General features: G+C 39.3%; 3 protein-coding genes across 3 annotated transcripts; 1 reads left to right on the top strand and 2 right to left on the bottom strand.

Annotated features, from left to right (window-relative positions):
• Positions 1 to 799: 799 nt before the first annotated feature.
• Positions 800 to 5,152, bottom strand: rdh5 (retinol dehydrogenase 5 (11-cis/9-cis)). The gene is made up of 6 exons (XM_034531805.1): positions 4,224 to 5,152; positions 3,359 to 3,440; positions 2,917 to 3,239; positions 2,538 to 2,796; positions 1,797 to 1,960; positions 800 to 1,370 (listed from the first exon to the last, which is right to left on the bottom strand). The coding sequence occupies exons 2-6, from the start codon at positions 3,388 to 3,390 to the stop codon at positions 1,150 to 1,152; spliced, it is 999 nt and encodes a 332-aa protein (XP_034387696.1). The 5' UTR covers positions 3,391 to 3,440; positions 4,224 to 5,152; the 3' UTR covers positions 800 to 1,149.
• A 97-nt stretch (positions 5,153 to 5,249) lies between these two features.
• bloc1s1 (biogenesis of lysosomal organelles complex-1, subunit 1) lies at positions 5,250 to 9,181 on the bottom strand. Its single transcript, XM_034531806.1, has 4 exons — positions 8,882 to 9,181; positions 8,681 to 8,753; positions 7,407 to 7,539; positions 5,250 to 6,657 (listed from the first exon to the last, which is right to left on the bottom strand). The coding sequence occupies exons 1-4, from the start codon at positions 8,940 to 8,942 to the stop codon at positions 6,547 to 6,549; spliced, it is 378 nt and encodes a 125-aa protein (XP_034387697.1). The 5' UTR covers positions 8,943 to 9,181; the 3' UTR covers positions 5,250 to 6,546.
• Positions 8,659 to 25,294, top strand: itcha (itchy E3 ubiquitin protein ligase a). Its single transcript, XM_034531804.1, has 25 exons — positions 8,659 to 8,787; positions 9,988 to 10,146; positions 11,247 to 11,317; positions 11,739 to 11,880; positions 12,592 to 12,716; positions 13,591 to 13,722; positions 14,046 to 14,094; positions 14,223 to 14,401; positions 14,892 to 15,288; positions 15,486 to 15,581; positions 15,847 to 16,021; positions 16,950 to 17,019; positions 17,143 to 17,227; positions 18,312 to 18,440; positions 18,722 to 18,794; positions 18,982 to 19,053; positions 19,153 to 19,241; positions 19,497 to 19,656; positions 20,003 to 20,136; positions 20,762 to 20,902; positions 21,243 to 21,363; positions 21,486 to 21,590; positions 21,872 to 21,968; positions 22,063 to 22,135; positions 22,577 to 25,294. The coding sequence occupies exons 3-22, from the start codon at positions 11,293 to 11,295 to the stop codon at positions 21,528 to 21,530; spliced, it is 2,439 nt and encodes an 812-aa protein (XP_034387695.1). The 5' UTR covers positions 8,659 to 8,787; positions 9,988 to 10,146; positions 11,247 to 11,292; the 3' UTR covers positions 21,531 to 21,590; positions 21,872 to 21,968; positions 22,063 to 22,135; positions 22,577 to 25,294.
• The last annotated feature ends 36 nt before the right edge of the window (positions 25,295 to 25,330 follow it).

Here is a 25,330-nt window from a genome sequence, read left to right as displayed (position 1 = left end):
GTGCTCAATTACAAACGCACCACCTCAAGTGGCAGCTGTCACTTAACTGACAGATCAAGGAGCCAATCAGGGGCTACAAATGTATTTTGGTATGCCACGAGGACTTCATGGGTGTCAATCCGGATTCGTTCAACGTTATGTTACCATACAATTATTCTGTATTATTAATGCAACAGACCAACACTATCATGGTGCTAAACAGTGTTTAGATATAATAGAATCATAACATAACCTCACACCTGCCACTAATTAAGCCAGGGATAGTAGGTCCAAGAAAGCCTTTGAACTGTTGTGCAACAACACATAGTCAGCTAACAAGCTTTTTGGTTCATTATTTAGATTATCACCAGCTGAACCTGTTCAGTACATTCTGTCAATGTGGCATAACTGATAACTAAATGAACTGAACTGTTACCAAGGTGAATGAAATATGAGTGAACTCAAAAGTATGTAAATAAAGATAACAAAACTACACGTGTATTATATGTACGTACTGAATAAAAAGAAAATAGGAGATTTAAATGCCTATCAGTGTTGGATGAAGACTGTGTGTGATTGATAATCAGTTCCCAAGTTTCGCCTTGTTTACTTTTGATAGACACACACCTACATATTATACCATTTGGAGAGTAATGCATAATAGTGACAACAAAATGCCTTCTCGTGTGCAGCACAGCGTTATGTGAATTTTCCAAATGCCGGTGGAGCAATGTGTTCAAATGTTTCTGACTTTCAATGAGAGTCTGAGTATGAGAATGAAAACAAAATGTCTCATATCATTATTATTTATGCATGGTAGGCTTTTTGCTATTTCTTTTATTTGTGTATACAATACACTGATCATTGCATTCTGAGAGTTTCTTGATATTAAAATCCATCCATATCAATGAACATAAACAATAGTGTCAAAAGGCACAGCATAGTGTGAACAAACAAAACAATTATCAAACAGTAAATTACACACACAAAAAAAAGAAAACCAAATGCTTGAACATGCCAGATTAAGGGCACATAAAGAAAATAGGAGCAACATCAAGTCACTGCATGGATAAGGAATATGGGTATTTAGAAAGGCAAAATATTAATTTCTTTAAGTCAACCTCTGCAATGCATCAAAATGACATTTAAAAAAAGCTGACTCCTCATGAGTTACACGCTCTTTGACGGGCGAGGCAGCACCAGCTTCAGCCCAATGTCAACTACACACGAAGGCATGTAAGAGAGGGGGATCCAGATAAACTTAGCATCCCAGCCGGGGCTGTATCTGGTGCGTGGGTAGGCAGCGGTCAGAGCGTGCTCCATGCAGCCGGTCACCTTGGAGATGTCAGTGTCGCAGATAGCGTTCATGATCAAACGCTGGACCTTGATGTCTGAAAATGAGAATTTATATGAAATAAGATATTTTGTGCATCAAACTTGATAGCATTTAAACATTTTTTGGACTTCCCCCTTTAAATGTATATATGTATTGTATATTGTATTGTATAGCATCTATTTTTTAGGTGAGCAGCTTGTCTTCAGGAAACAAATTGAATGGGACTTTTAACTTTAACTTGTTCTTCTGAGTTTGTACTCATGGTTTAATGCACTTATTGTAAGTCTCTTTGGATAAAAGCGTCAGCTGAATGAAATGTAATGTAATGTAATGTTACTGTCACTTTCCAGGTTCATTTGAAATGTGACACAAATATTTTGTTTATCTATATCTGTTTTATATTTGCGATTTTGATCACAAACAAAAGACAATGATGCTTACTCATAGTTTCAAATAACGATTAGTTTCTTAGTCTACTTACATTTATCAAGGTACTTGTCTCCATAGCTGGCTTGTACTTCAGGGCTGAGCTGGTTCCACAGGCGGTGCAGCTCCTTCTCGAGGGGGTCCAGGCTCGTCACTGCGGTCTTGAAAAACCCCGGCTCAATAATGCACACATTGATGCCAAAGTAGTTAATATCTCTCCTGACAACAGAAATGTAGAATAGGATAATAAAAGACATTTTTAAAGATGTATATAGACAACAGACTTCAAAACAAGTTTGTGACAACCTTTTGATTGAAAGTTATATATTATAAATGGGCTTTGTAGTTTGAGCTCAAGAAATGAAAAACACAATCGCATATCCGTCAAATACACACGGCAACACTGCCTGGTCTCATGAGCCCATATTTGTCTGTCTGGAATATGCGGAAGCAGTTTGTTTAGTTTATTACTACAATTCCGTTGAATGGGATGTGTTTTATTGCTGGAAATGTGTGTTATTGTTCATCTATTAGAAAAAAAAGAACATGTTGAATATAAAAAATCTGTCTGCAAACCAGATATCCCTCATGGGACACAATGATGAGTGACCATTACAACTTGAAGGATTATTTGTTCTTATAACTATAATGCAGGGTTTTTAAAAAAAATGAGAGAAAAAGAGGATTATTGAGGACTTTAGGGGAGTTTTTGCCTCTCTATGTCAATAACATTAAAACGGCCAACTGGCTCCACAAAATGATTTCTTTGTGTTTAATAAAGCACACCGGTTGTTACCTGAGGCAGTCAGAGAAAGACTCCACTGCAAACTTGGAGATGCAGTATCCGCCACCGTTTGCAGCCACCCTGCCCAGCACCGACGCTACGTTAACAATACGGCCCCGGGCCTTTTTGATGAGTGGCAGGAAGATCATCGTCATGGCAATAACTCCATTCATGTTGACTTTCAGTGTGCTGTGGTAATCCTCCACTTTCATCCACTCAGAAGGACCCATGGGTAATGAGCGTCCAGCGTTGTTCACAACACCCCAGAGTCCTACAACGAAAAAATTAAAGACAAAAAGTGGAAGAACACGTCTTGTGTTGCAGATCTGCTTTGTGAAACTTGATCAAGTCAGTCGTCCCATTCATCAAACAACGCAGCATCATCCCTCACCCTTATCGCCGACCTCCTTCTCGGTCCACTCCATGGCTTTCTGGATGCTGTCCTGATTGGTCACATCCAGAAGGACAGTCTTCAAATGAGGGCCCGCCAACCTCTTCAGGTCGTCGGCTCCCTTTTCTGTGAGACAGCCAGCGAGCACGTGGAAACCTTTACGATCGAGGTTCTGACACAGCAGGTTTCCAAACCCCGTGTCACAGCCGGTCACAAAGACGTGCTTTTCGGCGATGTTCTCAATCTGCAGGCTGTCTCTGTACAACCACACCATAATCCACAACGCCACGAAGGTAGCACTGATGTATGACCAAGCATTTTCCCTGAAAGAGAACGGAGAGGAGACGAAGGCAGGGATTTGACTTTGAGAAAATATTCTAGAGGTGTTAGCGCGGAGGATAAAAGGTTTAGTGACAGCTGCCAAATAAACGGCAATTCTTACCCTAAAACGTCATAGACAAACTGCATATCCATGCTGCTTCCAGGATCAGAAGTGAGTCCTCGGTCACCCGGAAGACTTCGTGCTTGATAAAAAAAGTCAAGCAAATGTTAACAGGTATTGACGTGGCAAACTGCCATGTCAGATTTGTTCAGGAATGGAAAATAGAAAATACGACGATTTATTTCAGGAATCTTCATAACCAAATCCAAACTATATTTCATCATATCATAGGGTTTATGGAAGTCTTCTGATAACAATGGGAAACAATGAGTTTGTTCACAGAGGGCCTTGAAATATTGAACTGCTCGGGGCACATGAGACATCTTTGGGTAATACTCTTATGGAAGAAAGAAAGGTATTTGTGAAGGAGGGGGACCCAAGGAGGGAGGGGTGCATTGTTTTGAAGCATAAATTAAATGCCTGTGACGGAGCTGCTTGTGCTCCTCATTAGCTGAAAAACAATTAGTTCCATAGTGGGAAAAAGATACCTCTATGGCCTCTTTTATCCCACAAAACACAACTGACCCTGTATAATTATACCTAAGTTAGGCAAATTCAATTTAGTTTCTCAAGTTATTATATTCCAAAATATACACCAGAATACCACAACAATGTATAAATTAATATAATTTGATCAGGTATTCAAACTTAAAACCTCAATTACTGCTTACTGTAAGCTTTCTGCATTAACATTTAAACTAATTGTTTGATGGATTAAATGTGATACATTCGCAACAGAAAATTGCCAATATTACAACGTTTAATCAGTAGAAGAAAAAAAAAACAGAGCTCACAAAATTGAGAACGTATTTTGTTTTAATTCAATGGTGAGAGGGTTGATTATATAAAAACTGTATTATCCTACCTTTTCTTCTTTTTGAGAAGTGATGGATCTCCACCAGTTATCCGTCCTCCTCTCTTTCCCTTTCAGGTTATTCTTCTGAGTAAACTCAGAGAGTCTGGTCAGAGAGAGGCTTTAGCCCAAAGGTTTATCCCTTCAGACAAGTCCGCAATTGTAATCCCCAATCCGTAACCGTTGGGTCTGTGCATGCGTGCGTGAGTTTAAGAAAAAGTGGTGGGAATTACAGCAAACACCAGAACTTTGTGAACACAATGTGAACTCGGATATCATATAATTTCTTTTTTTTGTTCGGTAACTTCCAGCAATACATGATCTATTTTTCATTACATCATTTTCTGTCAAGTCTTCAACATGAAATCTTGCTTGTTCCTTTTTTTTTTTAGAACCGTTCTCAGGGTATACAGTATAAGTACTTTACATTTTAAGAGTGTTAAAACAAACTTAGAATAAGCCTGCATGTCAAAGCCTCGTGCACCCTTCAAAAAAAAAACGTGTTTAATCCCATTTGGCCTCCCCCGTTCACTGAGCTGTTATTTGAGTTTTAAAGCTGAAACAATACGTGCAGTATACTCTGTCACTGCACTCCCTGATGCATGTTTTGAGTCTGCAGATATGTTGAAAGTTAACAAGAAGTGGCTTTTGTACTGTGCATTGTATTGTGGTTTATCAATGTACATATTCAACAGGACCCTGATGCAATAAGGAAAATGGCCGTGTGTAAATGTCACTTGCTTCACAAAAGCATCCTCCATAAAAAAAAATAATAACTTTAGACTTGCTCGAAGGACTTTTGTCAAAATGTTGTCTCGAATAAAGATATTTATATATTTACACTACAAACAGAAGGAGCACGCGTGTTACCAACTGGATCTGGCCACTGGTTATCGATTGTATTATTATGCAGGGAATTTAGTGCAATCGGGTACCAAACACTCAATTACATGAGTAAACTCAACAGTTAGCCACGTGCGTCAAGACAACTTCCCTTCACGCCACACATTCCACCAATAATCCAGTCAGACGAGCAAATATGTATCCAGTTATTGTATTGAGGGGTTTTCCAGTAGTTTTGTTACAAAACTTTAACACAATAAATGTCTAACGTTACTTCTTTGTCATTTGACCTTGTTTTCATAAAGGCCACCAATAAACCATCAAAGAAACTCCAATCCTTGACCCAGAAATCCTTCACAGCTATAAAGTATCAAACATGTGTTAAAGTCTGAAAGTCCTAATTCAAACATACATCTTTATGAGAACTCTTTCAGTACTGGTACTTATTTAGTTCACGGTTCATCTTTTCCTGATCACTACTTATACAGATTGTGATCCAAACTGCTCAAACTTACCTTTAGAGGTTCTTCATGCTATTTTTTTTTTCCTTTATAAATCACAGGAGTTCCATTGTTAAATGGGAACAAAAGTGAACGAGAAGTTGTCTGAAAAGAACAGTGAATCCCTGGACATAAGATACTATAATACATTAAAATATAGATACAATGTAAGTATCAGGTGCTGAAAAGTAACCTTCCTATAAAACACTTTTAAGAGATACTATAGACAAGGAGGCAGGAAGCAATGTCTCTGTGGCCTGTGAAGCATAATTACTAAGACAAAAAAGACTTGTGTCATATTATTGGAACCCCTGACTCATGTAGCCAATTTATTGACCAGGTATGCCAAATCATAAGCACATTGCCTGCTTAACACTACGTTTAAAATTACATTAGACACATCTTTCAAAAACTAAAAGCCTGTGTACGTTGTTTGCTAAACAATGCCATTGAAATACCATTTATCATCAAGTCGTCTGCACCCACAATCCATCTGTAACCTTCCAAACATTGGATCTTGAACACTATAAATAGGATTCAGATTGGCTCTTTGGTCTGCGCAACAACAGAGGCAAATTTCAGAGAGAGTTAAAGGAAGTAGTCGCAATATTATTTGTTTTGCTTTCAAATAGAGTGATGTTCAAAGTAATTATGTTTTCTGTTGTTATATGATTAGTTATGACAAAATGGGCCTTAGTTTCAGAAATTGTGTTATAGCAACTACAAAATTGTGACAAGCAGGTGAACCTAGATTTTATACGTGACACCTTCAAAGATCCATACTGACAGAGCACATTGTTCAATGACAGATTGCCTGAATGTTATTGATTGGAGTCGCCACAAGACAGATTTAAAACTTTCAGCATTTCACTGAACAGAGCAACCATCAGCATTACTACACTGAGCGAAGTCTTTGCTGCTTGCATCTTCGCTGATACGAGTGTTTCATTCCAGTGTGTTTAGGTTCAGCTGTAAACGTCCCACCATGAGGTTTATGAGGAAGCAGACTGCAGTTGTCCCTTGTGTACGTACTCCAGAGCTGTGGAAATGGTCCTCATGTCCATCTCAATACTGCGGGCCCAGTTCTCCACATCCCCAATTTCCTGTTCAAATGAAAGTACAGAAACAGAATTTGTAGCAATAATGTGTGTCGATCAGTCTTACCCATTATCAGGACCAGCAGCATGCAACATCTACAGACACCCTTTCGCCCCCGTCTCCTCCTCTGTGAGGATTAAATTCGATTGGATAACTGCAGAGGGAGTAAAAACTCATTCATGAATTGCTTTTACCAGCTGTCAAATCCACTCAGCTCTAGGACCTGTGTCAAGGCCCTTGAATTAAACTAATCTGCTATTAGAAATTGTAGGTTTTGTTGACACTTTTGGCATTATTATTTGTCTTAGCACAAAGTGCACAGTAGGATAAGACAGCAGATATGGTTATTTCTGCATCAAGCAATACTGAGATTAACACGGCGTCATAGTACTCAATATAATGTAAGATGGTCACTCACACAGAGTGCTGAACAAACTCAGAATACATTACATTACATAATGTCAAAGCGACTTACAATAAGTGCATTAAACCATGAGTCCAAACTCAGAACAACAAGAATCAAGCAAGTACAATTTCTTCAATAACGTTAATACATCAAACATTTAACTTAAATGTGATACTGACTGTACGTGCTTCTATTCGGTGTATGACATTTGGGACCTCATATTGTTTACAGAATCCAACATTGCATCTTGCCATAAAAAGTATGGGTCCTTAATGATTTAAGTTAAACAAACGTAAAAGGTTAAACAAAGTTGATATTGTATACAAGCTCATGGACAGTGTATCCTACCTTTAGGGCCTGATTAAAACCCTCCACCATACTGATCCACTGAGCAGTTTGTTTGGAGAACTGGCTAGCCTGCACTTGGAGAGTCTTCACCTCATGATCGAGCTTACGCTGGTTTACGTATGCCTGGGCAACTCTAAAGTTAAACAGGAAAAAAGGGGTAAAGTCTCACTTATTCATGAACATATAGCATTATGGATAAATTAATTGTGGCATGTGGGAGTATATATATAAATCATACATTTCTCAATTTAAAAACAGAAAACATACTCTATTATTCAAACTAGACTACATCTTACCAAGTCACAAAGGGATTTCTGTACATAATCTTTTTCAGAAAATACCACAACAACAATGGTCTTTGCATCCCCCTCTTGTGCTTTAATCTGATTGTCTTGGTTTCATCACAACTTTCACATCGTTAACAATCTTAATGTGCTATTTGTGGTTGTGTCACACACTGCTAAGAATGGATAGCTTTATTTTATTGGCTCAAAGAAAGGCGTTTGTGGGTCAGCTTGGCTGAAATATGTTAGGGAACCATGGGACCCAGACAATCTGTGACATTGGGGAATGCGTTTATGATGCAGAAGTAGTACATATGCCTTGTTTTAGGAGCAGGAGTACAGAACTCATTGACTGTTACGGGACCAATGCAAAGATAATTTGCTTTAAACTCTGTGTAATTTGATATTCAGTAGCAAATAAGGTGGTGCTAAAATCATTAGTTAAAATAAATAAAAAAAGTAAGGATCTATTTGTCATTAGTATGTATGACTCGAATACCTGTAGGTTTCGAAGCTAAAAAGTAATTGGAATTAATATCTTTGGGTTTTGGAATGTTAGTCGGACAAAGCGAGGAAATTTAAAAACATAACCTGGGGCTTCAAGCAATTGTAACAGGCATTTATTTACTGTATTCTGACGTTTTATAGACCATATGAGTAACATAATGGGCAGATTAATCTAGAATAACATCATCGTAGGTAAAGCTACCTGTACAAGCTACTGCAGATGGTTTACAGGGACAGGTCAAACTAAATATAAGTGTTACCTTCTGTTGGGTGTGTTTGTGAATCAGGTGGCAAAAATCTGTAAAATCTATAAAAACAATAATTTTACTGAATTGTGTTTTACTAGGACGTATCTCACTACTTATCTTTCTCCAAATCCCATCACTACTCCTCTCCAACTATGAAATACATCAGTAGGATGTCTGCCAGACCTCAGGAAACAAAAACACAAACAGCAGGGGTGTAGGAGCAGAACTTCCCTACCCGACATTGAGGTGGTCCACCAGAGCTTCTGTCAGACAGGTGGCGGCGGAAATAGCTTCACGTCTGCGTCTCTCTGGGCAAGAGAAAAAAAAGATCAACACAAACAAGTAATTTGTGCCAACGGGGCCTTCTGTCGCACTCCGTCCGCTTTGTTTTTAGCATCTGTGCGCAGGATAGCTAACCAGCTAGCCAGTCACTCACCCTGCTGCTCCTTCCGCTCATTTTGCTTCGCCTGGTGCTCCTTCAGTAGACGAGACAACATCTTGAGTAGTTGTGGAGATGACGTGTTTATCTTTTCACCAACGTTGGCTGAATACCATGGCTTTTTACAAACAGAGACGGACACGCTATCAGCTGTTTAGCAACGTTACACTCGCTATCACGGGACAGAGCTCGAGGACGACAGGAGTGGGCGTGCCAAAAACAATGGCGTCTCGCACGCCGCCATTTATCATAATCAGTGGGGTGTTATTACATTTGTGTTGTTAATTAACGCAAGACACAGTGTATGGATCAGGCCAGATGGTAGCTCCGGAATTTAAATGAATGGCGTCGCTCTTTATTTTATAATTTAGTTATGAAATTAGTTTTATGGTGACGTCAATATCAGTGAAGACGTCACGTCGTTTTAGGCTTCAAAGTAAAGGTGTAAATGACACTATTATTGTTGCAACTACCACTCCTAGGAGTTCTGCTAATGCTACTCCTACTATGATTAAGGCTATTACTAGGATGAATAATAATAATAGCAATAGTTATAACTAAATTGTGAAGTCGAAGACACAAATATTCAATAGAATAACAGATCAAATGGGAAAGAGACAATATTTCCTAAGGCAGGCTTTGGGTCGATCATTATTGGTGTTATGACCGAGTATAGTGGCAATACATGTTGAATTGCATTGGACTGTAATCAGCACCCAGATGTGAAAAACCATTAATCATTAATGTAAGTGATACAAGATAAATTGTTGTTCTCAACCTGAGGTTTAATAGCTTCTCCAGAACTTATCACAATCCTAAAATTTCCATGAATACACTTCATAATACCTCCATACTGAGGTTGCAAATCAGATCCACGAGACAGTCAAGTCGTGAAAACTGAGAAACTTCCATCCGCTGATAAATGTTGTGATTTTGTTGAAAGCTCCAGAAAATAGAGTTGGTGGACAAAGTATATTCAAGGCCTAGAATAATTTCGTCTATAAATTGAGCAAAAAGCCTGGCTGTATTTTTCAATGAAATGTATAGTTATAGTATAGTATAGGTTTTGTGAAAATGAATATTTACATTTTTTTTAAATAAAGGTTTTCACTTTATTGTGAAAGACTCGTACCGGAAAGCCTGATCTTGTCCTGGCTAGCGGAACGCGAGGCTGTGGTGATGGCAGGCAGCTACCTGTCAACAACCTAGGCAGAGCTGGAACTGAATTGGCTTGTTGGCCATTTATCGTCTGCTTCTGTCAGGTACGGTCACCTTGGGTCAGTCTCTCGCCAAAGAGGGTGAGCTTTCCTCGGCTGGTTAGATGAGCCGTGAGCCGTTAGCATTACCAACGTCACTCAATGCACGGTTAGCATAAGCGTCGGCGTTCAGGACGTCGGCGAACAAAGTTGCCTCCAGGTTGTGGAACTTCTCGGTTTCTCTCAGTTATTCATAACAAAAAACAAGCACTTAGATTGTATCCAATAATACATCTCAGCAAAATCACGGTCAAAGCTGTTCCCCTTCCAAAGAGCGGTGTTTGAAGTAGTCTTGACAACAAATCTCCTGCTGGCTAACCCCCTTTGCTAACGTGACAGACGCTATTAAGCTACAGTTGTAACGTAGCTGCCTTCACCCTGCAGTCTGCAGGGCGGACGTCGCCTCTCTAACACCTTTATGTCACCGTCTAATAGGTCATATGCTTAATAGCACCTTATTGTTTAGTGTTTAAAATAAGTGGACTTCTTGTCCTGTCAAAAAGGATGTTGTCTTGAGATTAGCAAGGACGGTTTAGTGAGTCTTAATTAAGACAAGTTAAGGATGGGATTTCCGTTATGGTAACGTTACATGGTGGTTTCTTGAAATAGCTCAGCTAACTATGTCACGGGGAAAACAAGCATTTGAGTGCAATTAGTATCTCTGAACGTTACAATGAACTTGCATCCACATAGCCTTGTAAAACAATACGGTACACGACGAGTTGGACATCCTCAGGCAGTAATAAGGCGAAATAAAAACGTAATTGCCTTTCATAATTCTTACTGCAAATGCTCCCACCGTTTATTTTAAATACATACTATAAAGGAAATTCCCCTGACATGTTTTGCTTCGAGTTTGTTGGGAAGATTAAAAGATAGGTTATATATTTCATTTGGCATTGCTTCAATCAAACTCTTTTAACGCCTCCAGATATCTAAACCAGTCATACATACCTCTTTTGTTTGTTTAGATAGTCTAATCAATCCTGCCATTGTATGAAAAGCCAGGCTATATTTTCCGGAGACAATCTAACAGCCTAATCTTTCTGTAAGTAGGTTACCTGCATAGAGTGTCCCATGTTTACATCTGATGTCACTGGTTGCAGATCCTTTCGGTGCAGCCAAACAAGGCTGCAGTGTTATGGATGAACCATGAAGGCCCAATTACAAGTCACAGGTAAGTTATCAGTTGTCTTTGCAATATTTGTAACCCCGTTTATTAGTTTTGACAAATTGATACAGTTGTTGAGTTCAGTATTATTTGACTTGGCCTATAGGAAGCTAAAGGCTATGTAATGTTACGTTCCTGTAAGAGCTGTCACTGACTGTTGTTGTGTTCAGGACAGGAAAGCTACAGGAAGTGGTGGTTTATATTCATGTTCATGGTGTGAGCATCTTCACCAAATGCAACTTCTTATCTAGTGAAAGTTCTATTATTTCACTGTTGGGAGTTTTTCCTAATCCGATGCGAGGTCCTGTGGACAGGGAAGTCCTATGTGTACAGATTGTAAAGCCCTCTGAGGCAAATTTGTGATTTTGGGCTATACAAAATAAACAGAATTTAATTGACTTGAATTGTGGTGTGTTATCCTCTCTAGTGCTTTCAGCCAAGCTGAAGGAAAACAAAAAGAACTGGTTTGGTCCCAGCCCTTATGTTGAGGTAGCCGTGGATGGCCAGTCAAAGAGGACTGAGAAGTGCAACAACACTCACAGTCCCAAATGGAAACAGCCTGTCACAGTGTGAGTACGACTATTGTGTTTGTCCTAGGCGAGAAATCAGCTTATTAATTATCAGATGATGCGCAAGTTGTTCATACAAATATTATTAATTTGAACTAATTTCGTCTACAGACAACATTGTGAGGTTTGCTATTTTAGTTGCATGTCGGTTGTTGTGAGAACCAAGTCTGATTCTGGTGTAATGTTACTGAGCTGGGACTTTGGTGATTGTGTCAATGAGGGTAAACAAACTAGGAGGGCTAAATGAATATCTGATGTATCTGAATGAAAATAGCAGGTGAGTCCATGACCCCAAAACGTACTACCCTATTGTTTGCTCCACGGTTGCTGTGCCATTGGAATAGGGCCCAGTTTGTACAAATATACAAGTAACTAGTGAAACTAATACACCACCTCAGGGGCATTGTATTAGTAAATCTCTGTAGCACCGTATCTCAAATCTTTAAGTGTGTTTAGTTTTGAAGTTATGTCTTATAATTGCTTTCTGGTCTTATATAAAACTGCAGTGATGTCAAACAAACAACCTTATACAGTGGACCTCCCCCAACTTAAGAAAAAAAAAACATAATACAGAAATCCTCATTGATTCTTTTAATTTCTTTTCTCAGCTATTCATAGTTGACTAGGAAATCCTTTTTAGCATTAGTGCAGACCCTCTTTAATCTTTTCCTCTGGTGCTGACTATCTTGTCAATTTCTTGCTTATCTACAGAATTGTTACTCCGGTCAGCAAGCTGATATTTCGTGTTTGGAGCCACCAGACACTGAAAGCAGACATCCTGTTGGGAATGGCCATGCTGGAGATCAGAGAGACCCTCAAAGCTAACGACCTGAAAAGTGAGTTCACACTACTTTCCTCTGTAATCTTGTGTTTCTTTAAGTCAAACCAACAGCGTTGTGTTATATGTCTTGTTTCAGCACAAGGCTATTTAGCAGGTGGAGCTAATATTGTCTAGTCTCTTCGTTTTGAGTACCACGGAATATTAACAGGTATTTAGGACTAAGTGGCTTATTTATTTCAGAGTAATGAAAAGTTCTATCCCTTGTAATCTCACTTTCAGTATCCATTTTGTGTTTATGTCTATCAGCTGCATAATGTGCAGAATTTGGCAGATGTTGCACACATTGTAGACTATGCACACTTGTGTAAGAGCACATATCTGCCTGTGTTTGTTATGAAAATGCTTTATTGGGCTTTAATAAGCTTAAACACCAACATGCACAGTCATCATTAGGTTCTCTCTGAGATTCATACCTCACCTAAGCTTATGACCTTCAACTTGCTTGGACTGTGTTTACAGCGTTATACAATGGCCCTCCCCGGCATTGGGCAAACCATGTGACATAAAAGACGGGTCCATGTTCAATGTAGCGGCTTCGCCTTCATTTGCAGAATAAAAAATAATCTAAGAATACTTGCCAGTAGCCCCTGGAGGCCATGCTGCTTTGTTACACCCCATGTGACTCAATTGGTTTGAGCTGACGGAGTGACTGACACTGCCGTAGAGCCCCATACTCTCACCAGCAGGACTGAAAACGAGAACCAAATACCTTGAGAAAGAGACCCTCCTTAGGAAAATTACTTCTGTACATTTTGTGGTAATTTCTACGACCTCAGCATCATCTGTTTTCATTTTTTTGTGATGAAGCATGATGTCAGTCTTGCAAATTATAAGCACCGGTTTAACACTGTATTCTGTACCCTCTGCAGTTTGTGAGGTAGTGCAGACGCTGCAGCTGTGCTCTGACAGAGACCATCGGGATGTTGTAGGTGACCTGTCGGTCTGTCTTGACGGCATGCAGTTAGACCCAGAAACTTTTGCCTCGGCAGAGAGAGAACATGGTAAAGAACCACACACAGACACAAACCCGCCATAACAGGTCGCCCACGGGAACAATTTGAGCACATGAATTATGTTAGATTTTCAATTTTTTTTTATTTAGCTGCTATTAAGACACTCCCTTCCTTGCCCTTTGAAGTTTGTCTGATAGTCATCAGTAAAAGAAAGGCTAGTTAAAAAAAAAGGCTTTAACAACTTCTTTGTAAAACTGATACATCGGCTAACTTATCCATATATAATATTTGTACATATCTTTCTCATAATTCTTAAATAACCAGCAGTAATATCCCAGTACATGATGTCACTTGTCTTTTTCTCATTCTAGCTACTGCTCCAAATGGAATTGCAAGAAAAAATGGAGACACTGACAACAGGTTGAGTAGACTTTTATTTATAGGCCTACATATACATTCTTCTTTGTATAAATCTTGGGTCAGTGGTTTGGTAAAAAATACTCATTGTATACCTATAGAATAACTTAAGAAAATATCTTGATCCCCAGGTCAAGCAGAGACACATCTCCCTCCAGTGACTCAGAGGAGTGGGTTATTGTACCTAATGGTCATGCCGTCAATGGTACGGGTTCCCCTTCCCAATCTCCAGGGGGCTCCAACGCCTCGCGTCCGCCCAGACCAGCACGACCTCCGCCTCCGACGCCTCAAAGACCAACAGCCTCCCCGAGTAGGAAAAACCCAAGAAATCAAAGATGTTCCAATATAACATGAGTTACATTAGATTATCCATTACAATTTGACAGAACATTAATTTTACATTAGGGCGACTGTGGCTCAGTGGTGAGCAGGGTCCTCCTTCAATCAGAGGATCGACGGTTCGATCCCGGACTCTGCTAGCCCATGACGATGTGTCCTTGGGCAAGACACTTAACCCCAGATTGCTCCTGTACCTGTGCCTACAGTGTATACATGTGTATGAATGTTAGTTACTGCTAATGGGCAGGTGGAACCTTAGCCACTGCCATCAGTGTATGAATGTGTGTGAATGATGACAAGTAGTGTGAAAGCGCTTTGAGTGGTTGGCAGACTAGAAAAGCAAAAAAAGTACAAGTCAATTTGCTATTTACATTCTCACATGCACCATGTTCAATGACTGCAATCATACCAAATACACCTCTGCAAATTAATTCACAGATTTCTCCCACTTCTCTCCCCAGCCTCTTTAAGCAGTTCCTCCCCTAGTGAGCTGAGTGAAGGTCCAGCATCTGATGGCTCCTCTCAGGTTTCAGCTAGTGGATGTTCAAATCAGCAGGATGACTCAGGAGCGGCAATAGTACCAGCAGCAACAACAACAACAACAACAACAACAATAGAAACAACAACAACAACAGCAGCAGCAGCAGCAACAATATCAACAACAACAACAGAAGCAGCAGCAGCACCACCACCACCACCACCACCATCATCATCATCTTCAGCAGCAACAGCAGCAACCGCAACAGCAGGTTCTTCCCAGACAGCAAGTGGCCCAAAACCAGGGACCTCTGCCTCAGCAGCTCTGGCCACAACAACTCCCAGAATCCCACCCATGAGCAACGGCCCCTTACCACCAGGGTAAAAGAGCAAGGCACTACACTTGGTTCTGAAAGTCCTCACTGTAGCCACTGTTAACAAGCTATATGTCTGTGTTTTGTGATCGTATTAGGGAGCAGAGTTTTAGGTGTTTAATTTGTTCAGTGACATAATAAGTGTGCTTGCTTTGCTGTTTCCTGTGCTTTGCCTTTGCTCACTCATTGACATTGTCTCTACAGCTGGGAGCAAAGGGCGGACCAGAACGGACGGGTGTACTATGTGGATCACATTGAGAAAAGGACAACCTGGGAAAGGCCCGACCCCCTGCCATCAGGGTACCAACACACTTGATGCATTTTTTTAACTGTGAATTCTAATGTGGTTATTGCTCTACTCTGTTGAACTGTGTGCAGTCATAAACCATGATGTCAGATGAGTACAGACATGTTTTATTTTCTGTTTGCATAGTTACATGCTGCAAATCACAGTGTGCTCCAGTCTATTTTGCACTTGTTTTTTCAGGTAGAGCCCTCGGCCACATCAACGATGTGGCCTCCATTGTCAACATCGCCTTCTTTATTTATTGTCCCTTTCCTGCAGGTGGGAGCGCAGGGTGGACCCGATGGGTAGGGTGTACTACGTCGACCACATAACCCGAACTACGACTTGGCAACGACCCACTCAGGAGTCGGTGCGTAACTATGAAGAGTGGCAGCACCAGCGCAGCCAGCTGCAGGGAGCCATGCAGCAGTTTAACCAGCGGTTCATTTATGGGGTGAGAGCAGTCACTGTATTAGTTACTAATCACTGCACATGAAGCCCAGTTTAAACATGCATTTATTTTCGTTTTATGATCCATTTCATTATTCTGCTTTGAATAATTATTTGTTTCTGATATGGCTTTACCACTAAGAAGTTCATTTACCTTCCTAAAAAGTATTTTCACTCGAGAGTAGATGAATATGCAAATACTGTTCACAAAAACAAATAATATATGTTAAATATAGATCCATGGTGAACGCAGAGGAACTTTCCACCTCCACCAGATGAATGTGAAGGCTGCATTCAAACTCTGCTGAACACCCATTACTCTGCACAGTGAAGCTCAAACATCCAAGTGAATTAACAATAATCAAAATGCGTTATATTTGGTGTAAAACACTCGATAATATACAGGGCCTTGCAGAGATGGAACTTAGACCACCGATGATGCTTTTCTTTTTTTTTGGTAGAGGCTGTGCATGCATTACAAAGGTCACACCTATTATAATTATTTTGTTTGCTTGAAATAAATCATCTCACAACAAAAATTACACAAAGCCATAAACTCTTTGAGGGTTTCCCAGCATAGAAAACATGGCTGTAAATTGCCTTTGCTGTTTCTTTTCTGGGTTTTCATGTGTTGCATCTTGACTACTTCTCAGCGTTTTTGAAGTCTAATTTGCTTCTCAGGTCTAATGTAGACACGGATTAGGATGACTATATGATCCTAACAATGGGTAGCTATGGCTATCATTTTTAGATCACGTGAGGAACTTAGAAATGTTAACACCCAGTAGGAACAGAAATAACAATGCTATGAGGTCAATTACCCATGCTTCATGATACGTTCTTGCTTTAACATGCTGCGACAAATGCAGATTTAGAACCTTTTCCCCCTTTATTTTAGACTTAACATGGGTCCCATTCTCTCTCTATCTTAGCTCCAAGACCAGTTGGCAGCCACGGCCAACAAAGAGTTTGACCCACTGGGACCACTGCCACATGGTTGGGGTAAATATCACTGAGCTTTGGTCATTTATTTTAGCCGTAGTTACTGTACTACAGTAAAGATGTTTGCAGTGAATTGATACGGGATTAAATATTTTAAAAAAAACATGTTTTTTGTCATGGCAGAGAAGAGAACAGACACCAACGGCAGAGTGTATTTTGTCCATCACCCGACTCGGGCGACACAGTGGGAGGACCCCAGGACACAAGGGTGAGTGGATGCCCGTGCCTGTGTGCTATGTAATATGTATCGTGATACATATTAGTCACAGCTTTTATTATACAGACTGTAAATGATTTGGCATGACTTAGCTGTAGTTGTGTGTTAATGTCTGTAAGAGGTAGCACTACTTCTAATACACTTGTAGTATACAATCAGTGCTAACTGGCATTAGGAGTGAAGTTTGGAGAGTGGGGAGACCCATATGTGTGGAAATAACTACCATCTTCAGTAGGAAGTTACTTCTATCTGCTCCAGGATGTAGCAGAGCTACAGAGCTATCCTAACCTGTAATGAATTACCAGTAGGGGGATAATGACACGACAAACGCATGCAAACAATCTTGAAGGTTTGGAAATATAGAATGCAGAAGGTTTAACATCCATTTTTTAAATATATTACTTGGTTTAAAACATGTTTCTTTTTTTTCGAGGTGTTTTATTTTAGTAGTACATGCACAGAATCCTTAATAAACTGCTACTTATGAGCAAGTTGTGTGTCCACAAACAAACAAGCATCTGACTCGAAACTATTAAAAGTGAAGCAGAATGGACGACGTCCTGCTATGTCCCTTTTTATGTTTTACATTTCCTGGTTTGTATGTTCTGTCTTTAGGCTGATACAATTATCTTTAGCCTTACAATTATGATACACATTTAAGTATGACATATGTCTCTGTTCTGTTTTCAAAAGGATAGATTGAGACCTTTTATTGAGCAAAACTATCATGTTTCTTGAATTATTTAGTTACAATATATTGATTATTGATACCAATCTGAATCGATGTATCTGAATATCAGTCATATCATGTGATCCTGTTGATATTAAAACCTAAATGTTCAGCTTCATGGCGATCATTTAATGATCTGACAAATGCTCAAATGTAGCAAATAAATGAATGTCTTTTTTTAATGTGGATGTAAAGAATGAATGCTCCTTTGTGTGTGTTTTGGTTATTGCTGCACATTTTCTGTTGGAATTTGGTCCACAATTTCACTTATATGCCTGTCTTTTTTTTATTTTTTAACAATGGATGTGTTTGATGTTTATATTCACGTGTGTTTGTATTGTTCAGGCTGCTGAATGACAAGCCCCTGCCAGAGGGTTGGGAAATGAGGTTCACAGTAGATGGTATTCCCTACTTTGTAGACCACAACAGGCGAACCACCACTTACATTGACCCTCGCACAGGGAAATCCTCACTGTAAGTTCTTGTTTAAATGTTTTAAATCTTAAAATGCTCAAGTTGAATAGCTTCTTTTACAGGAGGAGCACTCCTTCCCGGTCACCTGCCCTTTTACAAAACTGATTAATGTCCAGGAGCTGTTTTCCCAAACCACAATGTGTGAATAAACAGTCACACGCACACACGTACACGCACACGCACGCACACAGACACACACACGCGCACACACACGTGCATACATGCACCAAATGTGCTTGATGAATGGACTTTGAAAAAGGCTCTTCTGGTCTTTTCCACAGTGAGAATGGGCCACAGATAACCTATGTCAGGGACTTCAAAGCCAAGGTGCAATACTTCAGGTTCTGGTGTCAGGTATGTGCTGCACAGCAGGTGTTGAAATGCTTTTGTTATCTTCTGTCATTATTGTACCTTTCTTCATCTTCAATGCTGCTACTTTGTGGGCACACATGTCTCTAGTAATCTATTGATGTGCAAAGATAAAAGGTTAATGTTCACTTGTTTTCAAATGCAAGTACGGTATGTATTTGTTTCTCTCCAGCAATTGTCGATGCCTCAGCACATTAAGATCAACGTCTCCAGGAAAACCTTGTTTGAGGATTCATTTCAACAGGTAAACATTTTAGTAAACCGTCTTCCCTTTTCCAGTTCTCTGTTTCACAGTATTGTTCCGTTAATGTTTGAGGTTGTAATTCTTTGTCTGCATTCGAAGATCATGAGCTTCCATCCTCAAGATCTGAGGCGGAGACTGTGGATCATTTTTCCTGGAGAGGAAGGCTTGGACTACGGAGGTGTGGCCAGGTAATGTCAACAACATCTTTGTTTGTAGAATCACGTGTTTATTGTATGACTCCTAAGGTGTGTTTTGTTCTCATTTGTGAATTTTGTTGACACCGCCCGTATCTTATGGAAACTGTTGTAATATTAACAGCACGTCGTCTAATTTCACATTCAAGACCTGATCTACAACATTATACAAACCACCTCAACCAGTACGACCACTTCAACTTAATCTTTTTTACATTTATTTTATGCCTTCCGTTGTTTTACTTTCAGGGAGTGGTTCTTCTTGCTCTCTCATGAGGTCCTGAACCCCATGTACTGTTTGTTTGAGTATGCTGGCAAGGACAACTACTGTCTGCAGATCAACCCTGCGTCCTACATCAACCCCGATCACCTCAAGTACTTCAAGTTCATAGGACGCTTCATCGCCATGGTACCTGCAATGATTTGCCAAGGCAATGAATTATTGATCAGTGTGAACATGATGATGGCATGATTAATTTGGCCGACATGATTTATCATGTTTTTGTGTAAAAATGTATAATAATAATGCGTAAAATCATGCAATATGGTTTACAATTGCATTCTTATGATCAGATTTCAAATAACAAAAATATACATGTGGGCTCATAGAAATGCCTCGCTCAGGAAGGAATTCGATTTAATTAATATTTTTAATGAACAAATCGCCACTCTCCTCGTACTATTGGATTTTCTTTCTTCTTAATTGTATCTGGCTGTTGTTTTTAATACATTTGTTCACCAACTGTCCTTTCTAGGCCTTGTTCCATGGAAAATTCATCGACACGGGTTTCTCCCTGCCCTTCTACAAGCGAATTCTGAACAAACCTCTGGCTCTCAAGGACCTGGAGTCCATCGATCCAGAGTTTTACAACTCACTCATCTGGATCAAGTAGGTCTTGGGATACAAGAGATAATGTGCAGTATGGGTGGTGGAAAGCTGATGTACACATGTAGAACACAATGGGGAAGGTTTGCATGAGTGGATGAACAGACTAGCACGTTTATAACACTTTAAATGGTCTGGTGGTCATTTACTGTGGTGTACCCTAAATTGGTTTTATATTGAAGACACTCATTATGAAATGTCATTGTTGGATTCAAGTATGGAAGCACCATATTCTTAAGAAATATGATCAATTTGCCACAATTCCTACATATTTTGGTTCATACCAATACAATGTGGGCTGCTGTACTCCTGCCACATGTAATTTGCGGTTAGTAGAGCTGGTGTTTTAAAGGAAAAGTTCTTACTTGCTTTCTTGCCAGGAGTTAGATTAAAAATCAATACATGGCTTATTTGCCACACTATTCCTCAACCCGGACCAGTTGCTAGGTAACCAGCAAGACTGAGAAGTTACTCTTGGTGGCCGAGAAATACATATAAACATAGCCCACAGTAAAACAGCACATTTTTGTTTTTCTTTTTAAACAAACAAGATGTAAGAACGTTTTTGGAGGTACTTATCTGTGGAGTTTGTTTTTGTCAACTATGATAATGACTCTCTGCCCTGCAGGGATAATAACATAGAGGAGTGCGGACTGGAGATGTTCTTTTCCGTTGACAAAGAGATCCTGGGGGAGGTCACCACCCACGAGCTGAAATCGGATGGAGGAAACCTCCAAGTAACTGAGGAAAATAAGGAGGAATACATCAGGTACAGACGCATCCTCTGCTAGTCTTATCTAGGCTGACTTGCAACAGTATAACACATTGATACAGTCAAACTTTGGCAATGTTGTAGACGGCATGTTGTAGTAGACAGTATTATACGTGAACCAAGTATTATGTGTAATGGAAAGGTATTGGTCATTCATAGACAAACTGCATTGTATATTTCAAGCAGTAGGGATTGCATTTAAAGGAGAGTTTTTTTATTTTTTTTTAATGATGATTTGATACTTAAATTAACATTTTATTTTATAAGCAACCACACATCTTCATTCCTTGAGGTATGTTTGATTTTGTAATGTTTTTCTTCATATCCCTGTCTGCAGGTTGGTGGCAGAGTGGAGGCTGTCCAGAGGTGTGGAGGAGCAGACTCAAGCATTCTTTGAGGGCTTCAATGAAGTCTTGCCCCAGCAATACCTTCAATACTTTGATGCTAAGGAATTAGAGGTAATGAAAAAAAACTAGTCCTAAGGTTTCCTTTTTTTTTTGTTTGTGTTGGTTCTTTAAAGTGTTGATTTTGCTGGGATAAATCATCCATATATGAGATCTGGCTTCTTTCTTGCCTGCAGGTGATGCTCTGTGGGATGCAGGAGATAGACCTGGTGGACTGGTAGAGAAGCACCATCTACAGGCATTATGCCCGAAGCAGCAAACAGATCCTCTGGTTCTGGCAGGTCGGTACTGATCTGTCAAACTTAACGAGTCATTCCTCCCTTCTCACTTTGCTCTACTTTTAATTTCAGTCGGTTAATATTGCACAATAGTAGTGCAGTTTGATATCTTTTTCCTCGGGCACTTTGGATTGCAACACTTGAGTTTTTACTGGCCACAAAGATAAGATCTTAATAAAGCAAAAAGAAACTTGAGAATTCAGGTGAATGATGTATGGTTTGAACAAATAGTTTGTCATAATGGATTTTCTAAGTGGTATTGACGCAGAATGATCTGTTGACAGTTTGTGAAGGAGATGGACAACGAGAAGAGGATGAGACTGCTGCAGTTTGTCACGGGAACCTGCCGCCTTCCTGTTGGTGGCTTCGCCGACCTGATGGGTACGAAAAATAGACGTATGCACACTCTCAGTGTATATATCAGAATTGACTTCTTGATTTAATGGTCTTTGTGCTTGTTATTGATTTAATTTAGGAAGCAACGGCCCTCAAAAGTTCTGCATTGAGAAAGTGGGCAAAGAGAACTGGCTTCCACGAAGCCACACATGGTAAGGCCAGTTATTCTACTAGGGTTTGGTCATCTTACCACTTACTTCCTATGTGGCAAGATGACCAAACCCTCTTAGTCATTTCTGATTCAACCAATCATCCGCCTTCCATTATTTTGGGGCTTTAATTTGGCATTTTAAGTTAATCATACTGTAGGAGAACTGTTGTTGTATTTTGAGTAGTACAGTTTGTGTTTATTTATCAGATGATTCATGCTACATCATGTGACATTTATACAGCAGTGAAATGAGTGAATGATTCTCACCAGATGAGTCAGAGTTTCATAAATAACACGTGGCAAAAAGTAACGGGAAAATCATTTCAATAAGCATCATTATTGTAATACTTTGTTCCACTTGTGTAAAACAAAATCCAGATCACATATAAAGCATATGCATCTGTGGAGAGTCATCTAGTTTCTTCCTCGTTTCTCTGAATAGCTTTAATCGTCTGGACCTCCCTCCTTACAAGAGCTATGAGCAGCTGAAGGAGAAGCTCATGTTCGCCATCGAGGAGACGGAAGGCTTTGGGCAGGAGTGATGCACCAAGAGATGGGATGGAGCCGTGTGGGCTCGGAGGAGCCATAATCCCTTTCAGACAAGAGAAATTGATTCTCAGATTCTTCTTGCAGCCAGGAGCGCAAATCTTTATTTTCTATAATATTATCGTAGGCAGATGGAACTGTTTCCAAGCTGTTCCCCCCCCCCCCCCCCCCAAGAGACACCTGTGAACCCTCCTCACTCTGTTTCACTCCCCTCCCCCCCAATCCAGTGGAACTCTCTCTTAGTCCTGGTCGGCCCACTATCAGACAATGGAGGCCGGAGAGACGCCTTTCTCACCCCGTCATGTCTGCACTCGCTCTACGTTGCGCAAGTGCAGTTTCTACACGTACACCTGTGAATCTGTGCAGTAGTGACTTCATCAGAGCCGCCTTGTCGGGTTTATGCACTAGAATTAACAATTTTAGAGGAAAGAACCATATTTGTGCATTTTGACTTTAAAAAAAAATAAATAAAAATGTTCATATCTAAAAGTAACATCAATGGCACATATATGGTTTTGGGTCTTTTAGACTCAACTTTATTTTTCTTTAGTCAAACTGGATGGATGAATGGACCGATTTTAATTTTTAAAAAATGAAAAGAAATGTTAACAGCTGACTGATGCAGCGCACACGCAGTTTCTTTATCAACTTTGATAAATATGATCATGCTAATTGTAATGGTAATTTCTCTTTTTTTGGTTTATTTCTTAACTTTGAAACTTTGAACTAGTTTGCACATAGTTATGTGAGCAGGAAGTCGGTTGTGATTGTTCTTAAGAGAGGTTGTATTTTTATGTGCAATAGTTTTGTAGAAAACAATTTTGCCAATAATGGAGCCAAACAGTGATTTGTTTGATCATTTTATAACTCTTTGGTAAATTTCAGCATTTGCTATTGATTTCAATTCTCAATATGAAATAGAGAACATTTGCATGTTTGCAAGTGTATTTGGTGAAACTGTTTTGGTTGTGATTTGAGAACTTTGCCTTCCCAAAGTGATCTGTGCTGTATATACTATCAGCCTGCTTGACCTCGAAACGGTCACTTCACTGAAAAGAGTGAAGTCTTGTTATTGATTATTATTAGTGGCTACTAATGAAGTGGGAACTTTAGGGTGCATTGCGTAAAAGAGAACAATGTTTTGTTGAATAACGACCTATTCCCACTGAACGGTAGCCAATTCTCTGGTCGACGTCCAGACTTAAGTATTATTCTAGATCAATTATGAAGATACTGTTTAATGTGTTCAGTGACTAATGCAGTTTATGTAAATATACTTACAGAGTAGAACATGTACATCCAAGCAGTGGACCCCTTTGAGTTGCAGGCATAAGTTAATAACTAAGATTTGAATTAATGTTATATATATAAGTGGCCCTAGTTTTATAGGGTGTTAGGTATTCAGATTTGTACAGTAGTATATTAGTGTATTTCACGTCTTTTCCAAAAATAGCTCCACTAATGTCAAACTTAAAGTTCCTTTTTAGTATCAGGTAGAGTGTAACTTTAAGAAAATGACTATGGAACCAATCTACCAAAGGATTTTATTTAATTATTTTTTGTAAACCATTTGACCTAAAGGTCTAAGTCATTACATGTGACCAGTTCTTAACAAAATAATGACACATTTCACATCAGTGGTCACTATTACGTTTTTTTTATTGTCCTTTATCATATTAGTGGGTAACACTGTGACATACAGAAAGGTAGCTCAGCTACTTCAATCATAGATACAACATTTTAACAATTTAAATCTGTATAGTGATATTTTTAACGACTTGTATCTAGCTGTAAAGCAGCAAGTTGTGTAGTGTGTCTGTGTGTGTGTGAGTGTGTGTGCACACGCACGTGTATAGGCAGCGTGGTGTAAATTAAATTGTATTATTTCAATGTGTATCCAGATCTTTGAACAATCTTCGTTACACATTAAGTTTCAGCAAATTAAATTTAAGTTCCCAGAAAAAAGTAAAATGACGATGTGCTCATGAATTTGCCAATGTACGCACCGTGTGGCTGTCTGTCTTATTATCGTGTCAATGCTGGTACAGAAGAAAGAAAGACAGTCAAAACCAGTTACTGCTCACTTTACACTAAATTGTGTCAAATGTTTCACATTATCTTACATTTATCTACTTACTGACAGTAATGCACACACACATACATACAGCGCTCAGTGTGTACCTACTGCTTTGTGTGAAGAGATTATTGTAAAGAGTCTATCTTGACTTGAAAAGAAAATGAAAAAAAAAATAAGATTTGTAATTAAAATGTTTACCGTTCAATATTTTAACAGATTACAACTAATAATTTAGCACCTTCACACTCCAAACCGGTTGAATTAACCACTTCACTGTTTAATCACTGCTGTGTTCCAGATTATGGAGCAGTTAAATGTATAGAAATATGCAAAATAGTGGTTTAGTTGTACTGATTGCATTGTACATCATGTTGATAGTGTAATCACTGTTTTTTGAAGCTCTAACTTTTTTGATAAGTGGAAGTCAATGGTTGAATACTATTTATTTGTCGGATGAGTTTCATGTAACAATGGACTGGATTGATCGAGAGAAAAAAAACAGTAATAAAACGATTTAAACACTGGGCTCCTGCAGAACACGTGTGAAGTGTTAATTATTATCAAAGCAGCATT

The sequence above is a fragment of the Cyclopterus lumpus genome, chromosome 5, assembly GCF_009769545.1.
Source record: "Cyclopterus lumpus isolate fCycLum1 chromosome 5, fCycLum1.pri, whole genome shotgun sequence".
In the NCBI taxonomy this organism is placed as follows: domain Eukaryota; kingdom Metazoa; phylum Chordata; class Actinopteri; order Perciformes; family Cyclopteridae; genus Cyclopterus; species Cyclopterus lumpus.
Note: the sequence above shows the minus strand (reverse complement) of the source record. Positions and strands in the feature narration are given on the sequence as shown.

Excerpts from the sequence above, each read along its gene's own strand:
- rdh5 (XM_034531805.1), bottom strand. The coding sequence starts at position 3,390 with ATGGATATGCAGTTTGTCTATGACGTTTTAGG. Across the intron at positions 2,797-2,916 it reads GAAGGAGGTCGGCGATAAGG|GACTCTGGGGTGTTGTGAAC; the intron begins GTGAGGGATGAT and ends TTTTCGTTGTAG. Across the intron at positions 1,961-2,537 it reads TCTTTCTCTGACTGCCTCAG|GAGAGATATTAACTACTTTG; the intron begins GTAACAACCGGT and ends TTCTGTTGTCAG.
- bloc1s1 (XM_034531806.1), bottom strand. The coding sequence starts at position 8,942 with ATGTTGTCTCGTCTACTGAAGGAGCACCAGGCGAAGCAAAATGAGCGG. Across the intron at positions 7,540-8,680 it reads GTGGACCACCTCAATGTCGG|AGTTGCCCAGGCATACGTAA; the intron begins GTAGGGAAGTTC and ends GTTTAACTTTAG. Across the intron at positions 6,658-7,406 it reads GTTTTAATCAGGCCCTAAAG|GAAATTGGGGATGTGGAGAA; the intron begins GTAGGATACACT and ends TCATTTGAACAG.
- itcha (XM_034531804.1), top strand. The coding sequence starts at position 11,293 with ATGAAGGCCCAATTACAAGTCACAG. Across the intron at positions 16,022-16,949 it reads ACCAGCGGTTCATTTATGGG|CTCCAAGACCAGTTGGCAGC; the intron begins GTGAGAGCAGTC and ends TCTCTATCTTAG. Across the intron at positions 20,903-21,242 it reads AATAAGGAGGAATACATCAG|GTTGGTGGCAGAGTGGAGGC; the intron begins GTACAGACGCAT and ends CCCTGTCTGCAG.